This window comes from Watersipora subatra, chromosome 9 (genome assembly GCF_963576615.1).
Source record: "Watersipora subatra chromosome 9, tzWatSuba1.1, whole genome shotgun sequence".
Taxonomy (NCBI): Eukaryota; Metazoa; Bryozoa; class Gymnolaemata; order Cheilostomatida; family Watersiporidae; genus Watersipora; species Watersipora subatra.
Genome location: NC_088716.1, coordinates 5,519,376 through 5,533,014, shown reverse-complemented (window position 1 = coordinate 5,533,014; position 13,639 = coordinate 5,519,376). Strand labels below are relative to the sequence as shown.

The following is a 13,639-nucleotide window of genomic DNA, read 5'->3' as shown; positions in this document are numbered from 1 at the left end:
TTGATATCAAATGTTATAACCAGAAATATTAGATAAAAGACAAGTAAACACAAAACATACCTCTGCCATACTCCAGAATATACATATAAGTTTCTTGTCCGTAATATCGTTAAAATAATGTTTCTTTGTCAATGGCACACACGCAACTGACTTGATCGAGCCAGGTGTCAGACAGTCTTTTGTGTAGTTCTTTCGAAATAATGTCTGATGACAGTTTATAGGTGAAATGAGTAAAAAATGTTTATTGAACGACCACCATGGCAAGTGTAAAGGCCTGGAAAACTCATTAAATGTTTGGCGACTCGTGAGAAAAGGCAGCTGTTTTATTGTCTTTGTAAACAGGTCAATCAAGTTGTTCTACAGTCATTTTTTATGGCAAGCGATAATAAGTGCTGTACGTATACATCCTAAGAACTGGTTTATTTTTGTAGATTTCGTGCTTTTGCAAACTTTACACTCTCCCACCTAAATTTTTCTAAAAAATTTACTAGTTCTATCTGAAGTTAACAAATCTAAATCTAGTATAATGTAATTGTACTGAGTGTATTCGTGTATACCTAAATAATTGATATTTGGTACTACTATGATAATATTTATGCAGGAAGAGAATAACATACGTTTGGTTAAGAACACTGCACGTTAGTACTTGGAGTTTATGCTAACCAATAGCAGTAGTTTCTGTATGGGTCTGTAAAGCATGTTAGGTTCCCCTTTCCGCTTGCCGGAACGCGTTATCTGTTCTGGGTTTGAGATTCTGACAGTAGCGGATCTGACCAACCCATCTCTACCTGTATTCACGGAGTCGACGGCTCCCACCTTCCACTGACTACGCCAAGTGTTTTCATCAACAACTGCGACAACGTCTCCCACCTTAAGGTTTTGGCATGGATTTCTCCATTTTTGTCGGGTCTCTACCTTTGTCAGGTAGTCCTGCCAGTGGCGCCAGAACTCATCGGCGAAACGTTGCGTCTTTTCAAACATGTTTTTTCCGTATACCTCGCCGTCTGGCACTTCACCTATCTCCTGATGTGTAGGTACTGACACAGGCTTCATGGTGATCAGATGATGTGGGGTTATAACTCCTTCATCGGGATTGTTCAGATTTGAACAGGTCAGTGGTTTCCCATTGATTATGCTGCAGATTTCGTACATGGCGGTCCGTAGTCCGGCGGTGTCCATCCTCGCGGAAAACCTGCCTTTCATTTGGTTGAATACATTCCTAATCATTCTTATTCCCCGTTCCCATACGCCGCCCTGGTGGCTAGCACCGGGAGTGTTTGTCTTGAAAGTTATTCTTAATTGAAGCATAGTCTTAGAACCCATGAAATTGGTTCCGTTATCGGAGAAAATTGTAACTACAGGTCCTCGTATGCTTTCAAGACACCTTAGCGCTTGTAGGAAACTCTCTGTGGATAAGTCACTTGCGACTTCGATGTGGATCGCTCTGGAATACATACAGGTAAAGATGATACACCAGCGCTTCATCTCCTTCCTGCCTTCTTTGACGAGGAAGTGTCCAAATGTATCTACCCCTACATGGGTGAATGGAGGGCTATGTTCCACTCTTTCTTTGGGTAAGGATCCCATCTGTTGACGCAAGGGGGCACCTCTTAGGCGTTTGCAGCCTACGCAGGTTCTGAGTAATAATTTGATGAGGCCTTGTGCACCTATAATGTAGAAACCCGATTGTCTGATTGCAGACTGTGTAAAGATCCTCCCTTGATGGTGGACCTTCTCGTGGAAGTGTCTGATCAGTACTGTGGCTAGGTGACTGCGCTTATGTATGATTGCGGGTCGTAGCTCTTTGTCTGTGAGAATAGTTGAGGATTTTGCTCTACTGCCTATCCTTAGGATTCCTAGATCGTCTAAGTATGGTGACAGCTGTCTGAGACGACTTCCCTTGCTTACCTTTCCGTGTGCTTGGATGTCCAGTATTTCTGAATGGAAGTACTTTTGTTGATCAAGCCTGATGAGAAGAGCCTCTGCATCTTGAGAATGTTCTCTAGACATTTTTTCAAGTTTCCAGATTGGCTTCAGCTTGTCCTTGGCTCGTTTAGCGACTGCACGTAGTTGTGCTGTTGCCCTGATGAGATTGTCCCACTTTGAGAAGTTTTCGACTTTGATGGGGTAGGTAACCTGGTTCATATCTACCCTAATAGTTTTCCTCAGTTCTGGATCTGATGCAGCAACATTGAAGCGCGTAGGTTGATTGAGCAAGATGTCGTCAAGATTTTCCTTCCATAGGAAGTCTGGGCCACAAAACCAGTGAGAGTTTGTCAGTTGATGTATGGTTGCGCCTCTGGAGGCCATATCAGCTGGATTGACTATTCCAGGAACGTGGTTCCATTGTGCCGGCTTTGTTCTGTGTCTAATTTGGGTTGCTCTGTTTGCTACAAATGGAGAAAATCTTGATGTTTCATTTCTGATATAGCCCAGTACGATCATGCTGTCTGTCCAGAAGAACACTCCGTCTATTGGCATCCTCAGTTCCTCATGCAGTTTCCCTTGGAGCTTGGTAGCTAGCACCGCACCTTGAAGCTCCATACGAGGTATGGTCGTTCGGTTCAGGGGGGCCACTCTAGCCTTTGAGAGGACAAGTGCGCAGTGGATGCGATCTGTGGTATCGATAAGACGGATGTATGAGCATGCGCCATAACCGTCTTCACTCGCGTCCGCAAAGTGATGAAGTTCGGCTCGTTTGATAGTTCCAAAATCCTTTGGCTTTATGCAGCGGTCAACTCTAATATCATGAATAGTGGCGAGTTGTCGCGTCCAGGCTTCCCATGACGAAGTAGTATCTAGATCGATCTGTTCATCCCAGTCAAGTCCTTTGCGACAGACATCTTGTAGCACATTCTTTCCCATTAGGGTAAAGGGTGAAACCAGACCAATCGGATCATATACCTGGGCTACGGTTGAGAGAATACCGCGTCTTGAGAGTGGTCTTGCGTCGATATTGCTGGTGAAGCAGAGCTGGTCACTCTGTAGACACCAACTAACTCCAAGTGTTCTTTGTGTCGGCATGATGCTGTTGAATGAGATAGCTTCCGTCTCTTTCTCGGATTCTGGCAAATCGGCAAGAGCTGCGGGCTCATTACTGACATACTTGTGTAGGCGAAGGTTGCCTTTAGAGCAAATTTCCCTCGCTGAATTCACCAGGTCTTTGGCAGTTCTGATGTCATCTACGCTGAATATTCCGTCGTCCACGTAAAAGTTCTTTGAGGAATTCTGCCGCACTTTTAGATATTTCTATGTTGTCTTCAGCCAGACGCCTCAGACCAAAGGTGGCTACCCCAGGCGAAGAGGTTGCGCCAAATATATGGACTCTCATGCGAAAGGTTTTCACTGTTGATAAGTCATCGCTATACCATACGAATCTTAGGAAGTTCCTATGATTTTGACTTACCCGAAAATTATAAAACATGGATTCTACATCACACGTTACTGCGACCATCCCTGTGCGAAATCTGCATAAGATACCAAGTAAGTCATTGAGCTGATCTGGGCCAGTGAGAAGGTGATGGTTGAGGCACGTGTTGGCGTATTTTGCACTCCCGTCGAAGACCACACGTAATTTCCTTTTCTTTGGATGAAGCACTCCAAAGTGTGGTATATACCAGCACTTACCATCTTCTCTTACCATCTCTGAGACTGGGACTTCCTCCGCAAATCCCTTTTCGAATAGTGTGTTCATAAATTTTCGATAGTCTGCTTCATATGCTGAGTCCTTCAAGAGTTTGTTTTTGAGCAGTCCGAGTCTCTGCTCTGCTTGATGCCTGTTGTTTGGCAGTATTGGCGTTGATGATGACTTGAAGGGCAGAGGCATGACGTAGCTCCCGTCCGGATCTTGGTGAATTCCTTCGTCAAGGATTTTAAGAAATTGCATGTCTTGTTGTGACAGGGGCTTACCTCCAGGGTCTTCAAAGTCTTGTTCCACTATGGGAAAGAGTGTGGCGTCCGTCTTAAAACTTGTTGCCAGTTTGGTTTTGAGTTTACCACCGCATAGTGTCCATCCAAACATCGTCTTACAAGCTGATGTCTCCCCAGCTTCTCCTCTTTTTGTCAGGAGTGGTGTGATGATTTCTGGACTGTCTTTACCTATCATCAGTCCGATCGGGATGTCCAGCTTTGGTGGGAGATGCCTTGCAAGGGATCTTAAATGTGGTATCTTGCGGCACTTCTCATCTGTCGGTATGTTGTCTGAGTGGCACTTTATTTCTGGTCGTTCAACTGCGTCAATTGTTGAGATTTCATCGGTTAGGTATCCTCTGATTTGCAGTTTTTCATACCTCAATGTAGATGATCGGCTTATGGCGTTCATGGTTTCTAGGTTTAGGGTGTCGGGGATGCCACTTGCTCCAATCTCCATTGCGGTTTGCTTGTCAATGAAGGTGATGTCGGACAATGTATCGAGGAGGGCATACACTAGTTTTTCATTGTTTCCAGCGGATACGTATACTGGTACCATCATACTGAAGCTAGATTGTCCGTAGACTCCAGTTGAATTGCATGTCTTAGTTTTTGTTTGTTCTTTGCCTTGGTTGCTGGTAGTAGGTTGTTGGCTGGAATTTCGTTGTGAGTCCGATTTTTCTGTGGGCTTCCAGTCGGGATCATGTAACATAGTCGGGTGCATTCTATGGCAGTTAGAACATGTCTGCTTGCGGTTACAGATGCTTGATCTATGTTTACCGTTCAGACAAGAGAAGCACAATCCCTTCTTGTGTACAAAGTCTTTTCTTTCCTTTAGTGATTTCTCGGCCAGTTTTCTGCAATCCCTTGTGTAGTGTCCTTTGTCGTTGCCGTTGCAGAAGTAGCAAAATGGTTCTCTTCTTGTTCGTTCAGTTTGGTAAGATGCAGCCCTTCTGTTTGTCCTCTCTTCATATCTGCCCTTACTTTTAGGCTGATCATGCTTTTGATCCTTACTCTGTGATGCCATGATGTTGCTCATGTAGCAGTCCGCTTGCTCGAGAACAAACTCTGTGAAATCAGAAAATGACAAATTTCCTGTCCTCATTCGCTTAGCTCTACATACTCTCTGCGTCCAAGAGAACTTGGCACTGTCGGGTAGCTTTTGGCAAATGCGTTCGTTGTATAGCTCAGTGTTGAGGATCTGTAGGCCTTCTGTGGAGCTCATGCTTCTTCTGACTTGATCCAAGAAGTCGCCGAACTCTCTCATCTTCTTTCCGTCTCTGGAGCGTATGTTTGGCCAGTTTTCCAGCTTCTTCAACAGTATCCTTGCGATGCCGCCTTCCATACTGTATCGATCTCGCAGTTTTTCACGAGCTTCCTGATAGGAGTTATCGCTACTGTATGTCAATAAACCGATTATGGCCTTTTTTGCTTCGCCTGCAACAAATTTCTTCAGGTATCGCAGGGCCTCCCTGTCTGTTAGTCCTTCCTCGAAAACGAAGGCATCCATATCTACCTCCCAATCTGCAAATTCGAGGGTATCGCCAGAAAAAATGTGGTCCAACGGACTTCCTGTTTGGCTTCGACACACTAGCTGTCGATGAGTTCATTTTGGCATTGAACGATTCTGCTAGGTTGTCGGTGAAGGCTTTGAGGATGTGGCGGGTGCCAATTCCAACTTGCGGTTCCTCAGTTTGTGGTTGTTCGGCTTGTGGTTGTTGGGCTTGTGATTGCTCAGCTTGTGGTTGTTGAGCTTGTGGTTGTTGAGCTTGTGGTTGTTGAGCTTGTGGTTGCTCGGCTTGTGGTTGCTCGGCTTGTGGTTGTTGAGCTTGTGGTTGTTGAGCTTGTGGTTGCTCGGCTTGCGCTACCCTCAGGTTGATGCTATCGATTGCACTTGGTGCTGAGGACGATTCGTATCTGTCTGTGTTTGGAGTTGAAGATGCTGTAGCCCTGATACTTGGACTGCTCAAACGATTTACCCTTACTGATGATGATTCCATCCTTCTCAGGAGATTTTGTCTTTTCACTGTGTAAGCTCGCATTTCTTCTTCCATTCTCCTTTTAGCATCTTCTAGTGCCTTCTCTTCAGCTAGGATTTCACTCTCTTCTTGGCACTGTTCCTGGATCTGGGTTTTGAATGACTTGACATCCGCTTGAAATTCATTTAAGAGTTGTTCATGGGTGGGGTTCTTCTCATTTTCATTTGTTTCAATAATTTTATTATATAAATTGCCTATATCTTTGACTTTCAAATCAAGGTTGTGAACAAAGGCATCAACAGCAGGTATATCAATGACATGGGTGGCATTTTCAACAGCTTGTGTGAACTTGTCTAGGAAATCTATCATACTCTCAGACTGTCTACTTATTTCATTGATAAAATCACTGCCTAGTTGTAAAATAGTGCGCTCAGTCAGTTTTTGACTCCTTGCGAGCGCTCGTTGTGTTCTAGGGTTGTTTGATTCAGTTACCTCATCTAACTGTAGCTGCTCTTCCTCTACTCTACTTTCGCTCAAATCGGAATTTGAATTTAGCTCAAGGCTTTCGCTTTCCATGATGACCAATTTAAATCACTGATAATTGCTATTAATTTTGTTTAGGCCTTTTTACCCTTATTGTTGCTACAATCTTAATATGAGTACAATTATTTAAACCACTAAAGCTGTCTGGCTAAATTGGCTCGATCGCGGTTCAGTTTTACAACACAGTTTGATTTTTAAACAAAATTATGATAACAACTGTTTGCAAAAGAAAAATCCAAAATGTGTGACAACTCCAAATTTACTTTACTATAATAGTGTTTATAGCGCACACTAGGTTGAGCAAGGAAATGTCAGTTAGATTGAGTAAGCAAACCTTTCAACACAGTACGTATACTTAGCTGACTGATGCAATGTGATGACTTCCTCGTTGCTGACTATCTGATATGCGGCTTGATGGCTAATAGGTACGCTTTTGCTTGGCTTGTTATTTGTAAACAGTGACGAGCAATGTTTGTTGTGTGGGTTAGTCTTTCTAAGCGACAGGCTTTCGACCTCGAAGTGTTATGATGTCTTGCAGTGCTGATGATTAACGTGAGTGAAGTATTGCGTAACCAAATCTATATCAACTGTCTGTTCCTTATCCTTGATTTGTTGACAGATGATGTCCGTATTTATAACGCAAACTCGGTTCGTCGATTGTCACCAGTTGTGTAGCAAAACACAATCTTCAGACTTCGAGACGTTTTGTTTGAGGCTTAGTATTGAATTCAATAACTTCCGTGGCTTTAGATGAGGGTTATCGTCCATAAATAGCACTTAGGCTCCGTATTTCGATAACTTCCGTGATGAGTTTCTATGAAGGTTATTGACCGTAGATTAGCACTTAGGCTCCGTAGAATTGTATGATGTGAACACCTCAGTATGTTGTATGCTTAAGGTTTCACTATAAAGTTCTTTGAACTTTAGAAGTTATTTATCATGCGTGTGTGTATATTTGTATTTAGAGTACTTCCCAAAGTACAACGGTGGTTAGATCTTTTGTTGACTGTGACTTTATTTCCAACCGACCGTGAAACCTGAAAGGTTTTAAAAAACAAATTGATTCACAATCTTTAAAGCAAAATTGCTGTCTGAAGCAGAAAATGTTACGTAAATTACTTGATATCAAATGTTATAACCAGAAATATTAGATAAAAGACAAGTAAACACAAAACATACCTCTGCCATACTCCAGAATATACATATAAGTTTCTTGTCCGTAATATCGTTAAAATAATGTTTCTTTGTCAATGGCACACACGCAACTGACTTGATCGAGCCAGGTGTCAGACAGTCTTTTGTGTAGTTCTTTCGAAATAATGTCTGATGACAGTTTATAGGTGAAATGAGTAAAAAATGTTTATTGAACGACCACCATGGCAAGTGTAAAGGCCTGGAAAACTCATTAAATGTTTGGCGACTCGTGAGAAAAGGCAGCTGTTTTATTGTCTTTGTAAACAGGTCAATCAAGTTGTTCTACAGTCATTTTTTATGGCAAGCGATAATAAGTGCTGTACGTATACATCCTAAGAACTGGTTTATTTTTGTAGATTTCGTGCTTTTGCAAACTTTACAGTCGTCCTTAGTTTATAGGTCCATCCATCATAGATAGCTGTATGTTTACACTAATCAAAGTTCTGTATAGTTTGTATGAACATTTTCTCATGCACATAATGTTTTGACAACTAGCAAACTCTTTTTTCACTGGTAGCTTATCAATGGCTGCCCGTATTGGTCAGTCATCTTCTTTGTCTGACTTATCAGTAACATCGCTGGTCTTCAGTTGATGTTTTGACTGCCTGTTTTTGCAGGGTGGAGACACGGTGGTTGGTAGTGGCGGAAAGAGCCGTACTCCTCATATTGTTCTAAATGGATCTCATATCAATGAGCATCACTGTACATTCAATGTTTCAAAGGAGGGTGAGTCTACAGGTCAATGTAGAGCCAATTGATTTATATTCTAACCAGAGGGTTTCCCAGGTGGTCAACAACTTCATGTAGTCATGTTCCTTTGCTTATTGTCACTTTTCCTCTCAAGTGCCTGTACATCTATTTAATTTGGTTTCCTCAGGTATCTAGCTTATTAACCATACTACAAAATTGTGAGTGTTTCCTTCGCGTTGCCATTTTGTTCATGCAACGATTAACATTTATGTTAACGTTTGCACAGGAAACGCCCACATAACTCCCGAAGGCGACTCACTTGTGTATATAAATGGCAAAGCTGTGTGCGAGAAAACAGAGCTTCGTACTGGCTCCAGGGTTATACTTGGCAAGAACTATGTGTTCAGGTTCAACCATCCTGAGCAAGCTGCCAAGTTGAGGATGGAGGCTATGGCTAAATCTTCTTCATCTGAAATGATGAGTGAGTGCTCCATCTAAATCTTACAGAGTGACTCTAGACAAATATATTAGCTGATCTATCATAACCTGACCGAGTGACTTCTGACGAGTTGAGTAGATGTTTTATCTAAACCTAACTGAAAAATTTCATACAAAATGAGTAGTTTTTTGGTCAAATATTAGATAGACACATTAAAAGTTTGTCTGTCAATTTTTGATTGATTTGAAGTTTTTAAGGTATTTTTCGCAAGTCTCATCCAAATAGCTTCTCAACATTCAAAAAATTCAACTTGATGACAGTCAGTGTAGCGTAATTATCCCTAATTCATTTGCTATCTATCGATAACATGAATCTTACCAACCTTAAAAGTTTGGTAATATGTTTGTGTCAACAGTCTGTTGCAAAAGACTTAGAAAAGCAAATAGTTTGACCTACCCCTCCAAACAATGTTTCCTGTTATAAAGACCTGTTTATTCTATCTAGACTAAGAAATGATGTGTAATCATTTTACCTTAGTTTATACCCTGAACAGTATATTAAGGGAGATAATAATACGTAAAGTAAATTGATCTTTTAATAAATGCCATACTACTAGAGAAGAGAGTACGGAATATAGGACATCGAATTAAAATATGTGATCATTGCTATTGCTTGGTTTATTTTTACAAAAATAATATTAAGGTAAGACAAATACTTCACCAAGGCACTATGTACAACATAAATACTGTCAGTATTTTGTAGGCCACAATAATCATATCACACATGTAATATTTTAATAACAAAGATAATATTAGTTGGGAACCAAATCTCATCATCAGCTTTTGTCGGCATAATTATAGGTTGAGCTTCAATTGTTGTGGGGCATTCAAAGGACAAAGGCCTCAATTCATAGTTTGACTCCTGATCCTATCAAAATTTGATATTGGAAAACTTAGCTGGCACCATATGTGCATTTAAGTGTATATTAGATCTTTGAATTTAGTTTCTTATAGACATGAGCTCCATTAATCTTTTTTCTACTATAAGACTTTTCTGTATTGCATAGGTGAGTCCATGGTGGACTGGTCATTCGCCCAAGGGGAGTTACTTGAAAAGCAAGGGGTCGACTTGCGCAAAGACATGGAGCAGAAGTTAGCCTCTCTTGAAGAGCAATACAAGAGAGAGAAAGTTGAGGCTGACCTTGTGTTTGAGAAGCAGCGACAGGTAAGAGGCAGCATGGACAAATAATTGCTTGACTTATTTGTTTGTCTGATTACCTGTGGGAAGAAATACATGGCACTGATCTTTGTGATAGTCTGTTAAGCCATCCCCAAATTTTATCACAAGTACATGTATGCGCAACAATAACATGTTTTTATGTATGTGCAAAGGTCTCCCTCAATCTTGTACATTGTCAATCAATGAAACTTTTCTTTGGTTTGAATTCCCACCAGCAACAAATTATCCTTATCGAAATAACTTTTGTGTGCGATTGTAACGTAATTGTGGTGGACAATCGACTTTTTCATATGATGATGAGCTCATGTTAAGTTTTTTTGTTATCAAAATGGTCACTTTTGTTTTGTGTAAAGTAATGTTATACTATTGTTATTAATGATCTTAACTGTTTTGATTTTTGAAGTCATAAATGTTTTATGTAGTACTGTCATTAATATTCAAGGTTTCGCCCGATCCTATGCGCAACTTTTAAATCTAAAACAACATTATTGTGTTTTTGGTTGCCACCAGTTTATATTATGCAATATTTTCACACTTTACCACCACAACCATTGTACTCGCTTGTTATATAACTGTTTTACCCAGATCGTCTTGTTTCTAGGATTATGAGTGTCAAATACGCACTCTGCAAGAACAGGTGGAGAGGCAGAGCACTATCATGACTGAGAGCATTATGTCAGGTGCAGGTATGACATCGAATTCTGCAGACTACTGGTCATCCAATGAAGACTTGTTAGGTGAGTCATACCTATGATGAGATGGTAGCCTTTATATAGAAACCCAAGTTTCAATTTTGGCTGATATTGACGTGATGAATTGATACTGTTTGTTCTTACAGTGTCGTTTTAGCCATCTTAGAGTTCTCATGAAAAACTCGGGACATCGTTAGTTTTTCTGATTTCTATTTCAACTCAAAATCATGCATGACAAAGCTTGGAACAAAAAACTGGTCTGGTTTGGCTGTTGAGTTTAAAAGTAGAGTTTTTGAGTAAAATAGTCATGGTTATGCCTAGCTGATGTATTCTGGATAACTTGTTTCTACGAATTTACCCATGATTAGTACTTTTGTAGATATACCTGAATAGTTTTGTTTGTCTCGGAGATATACATACACACTGTCACACAATTGCCAAATGTAGTATATGATAGTATGCCACACATAGTTTAGTACAGAAAAGTACGTGACTTCACATCTGTCTCTAACGTCTTTTTTCTGTTGACGCTGCTGAGATTGAATGCTTTAACAAACTTATATTTCACCATTTGGATATTTCACTAGATTTACCATGTAAATCATTTAACTTGTGGTGAACCTAGGTTTTCACTAGTTGACTAAATTGGATAGACGCCCGATATATATCCACAGTAAGTCTGCATTTTGGTGGCCTAGGTGTTTACAACTTCTGATTGGTTTTAAAGTCTCAGTTTTAGGCTTTCTGTTTAATGTCTTGTAAAATAGAAATGCTCCCAATTCCAAAACAATGAGCTTAGAAAAATAAAACTGTTTTTTTTTGTAAAACTTGACTCACAATAGCTAAGCTACACAACAATAGAAGGCATGACTCTTGACAATTTCCTCATTCCTGAAAGGGGCCAAAGTTTTAAGAATATGAACGTTTTGTGTGTTGGTTTGGAGCTTCACTGTTGTGTGGTGTACAGAGTTTTCAGCTTTACAATGCTGTCCTGTTCTTTGCTAAGCAATATATTGATATCTTAGTTTACTAAGTATTGCTAGAAATTAGTACCTAATACATCATCATTTTGGGCCTGTCACAGCATCTGACAGCTCATGATTACCTAAAGCTGGTTTTACAAGGCACCATGATAGCATAATAACTGTTTCACTGACAGTGTTTAGCTTACTTGCTGGTGGATACCTGTTTCATGGTTGGTTCATCAGAATGTGAATGGTTTTACCACGAGAAAATTGTGTCACTAATTTGTGAGTCTATCCATCGTTTTTTTTACGTCAAGTCGTTTGCACATGCCCTCGTTGACGAAAAAGCTGTCATATTTGTAGAAAACAATTGTTTTTCTTTGATTTATTAGTACTTTTAAGTTTTGTTTTGATACTATAATTAAAAAAATTGCAAACAAAAACATTGTCTTCAAATTATCATTGCAAAAACTTCGTGTTTCGAGCAATAAAATTGTCTATAAAGATGGTCGACAACAATAAAATGACGTCACGAAAAAATGAAGGATTGTGCACAATTATGTTGCATCAATGATTAGAACTTTTGTTGTAGACGATGCACCATGGAGTGACAGAGAGTACCAACTAGCCATGTGGGCGTTTAGAAAGTGGAAGTATCACCAATTCACCTCACTAAGAGTACGTTTGCTTCTTTTCAGCCTTTTTGTCTCTGTGCGTCAGCTTTGCTGAGTAGTCTAATATGTCAGCTATTTGTGCTGCCTGCCTGTTTCTTTTCAACAAAAAGTGTCTATTACCTCTCATCCTCGCTATCTCTTCACACTGCACCAGCAACCACCTTTGTACCATTATGTTTCTTTACCATTTCTACAAGCTACAATAATTTCGGTCAAAATTCTTTTTGGAGTTGATGATATTAAAAGATATTTTAGCATACATACTTACTGCATGTAATAGTCCAAATACAGATCCAGCATAAAAAAGATGAAATGCCTTACCACCGTTATTTTATTTTCATACCTCTGCCTGCAGAACTATTACATGATTAGGGTAAACTTTGCGGGTGTCACGCTGTTGTCTCTCTCCTTCTCTGCTCCAAGCTCGCGCATGCCAATGCTATGCCTTGCCGTTCATACAAATCACACGCATCTGCCTGTATTTTTGGGAGAGGATTTCTTTGTTCTTGCTATTTCATATTTCTTGTATTCCAAGGTGTTGAAACAGTTTTAGTAAAAAAATCATTGTTTTTCATGAAATATAATAAAGATAAAATGCTGCATATCAGTGATTGTTTCTTCTTATTGTAATTTGACAGCTCACACTTTTCACTGGTCTCTGTACTGGCGAATATTATGTTATCCTAGTGAATGCGGTAGTTTTTGTACATCACAAATTTATCAACAAAGTACTTGTTAGCATTAAACCCACTCTAACCAGCTACTCTCACTTATTAATCTCTAGTGAGAGTTTTTAGCTGTATTTAACATTGAATATTATTTAGTGAGACCCGAAATTAATCACATTGATTTCCCTAGACGTCAACAACTGTATCAAACTCCTTAACTTTATCACTGAGCTTGCTATCTAACACAACCCTTTCTTTATGTTAGGATTTTTGCATAAGAATTCAGCCGGCTAGAGAGATCAAGGTGATATGCTGGTGTTGTGATTTTGTATTATTGTCCTTACACTTGGCTCCTCATTCTTGTATGTCCCCTAGTCACCACCCTAGCACACAGACTATTTGAAATACTTATGCACTCAACTAGATAGTTTTCATAGGCAATTACAAACATGGAAATTTGCTATCAGACTTGTCTATTTCAATGGAAAAAGATAACTGTAAGGATTTGTGACAGAACCCATACACATATAGCTTCGGATTTGGCTTGACTTATTAGATCTTATGTAATGTATAAGCATTAATTTTCTCTCTCCCGCTTTCCGTGTGCACTATCATCATTTTGGCTTTTTATTTCTCTGAACTTGTGA

The 13,639-nt window shown here is 40.0% G+C and overlaps 1 protein-coding gene and 1 pseudogene across 1 annotated transcript in view; one reads left to right on the top strand and one right to left on the bottom strand.

Annotated features, from left to right (window-relative positions):
• LOC137404726 (uncharacterized) overlaps window positions 1-13,639 on the top strand; it is a 111,931-nt gene that overhangs the window by 22,758 nt on the left and 75,534 nt on the right. The window contains 5 exon segments of the mRNA XM_068090957.1: window positions 8,243-8,351; window positions 8,602-8,796; window positions 9,821-9,978; window positions 10,595-10,730; window positions 12,243-12,328. Coding sequence (XP_067947058.1) covers window positions 8,243-8,351; window positions 8,602-8,796; window positions 9,821-9,978; window positions 10,595-10,730; window positions 12,243-12,328 — 684 coding nt within the window.
• LOC137405483 (uncharacterized) lies at window positions 105-6,257 on the bottom strand (annotated as a pseudogene).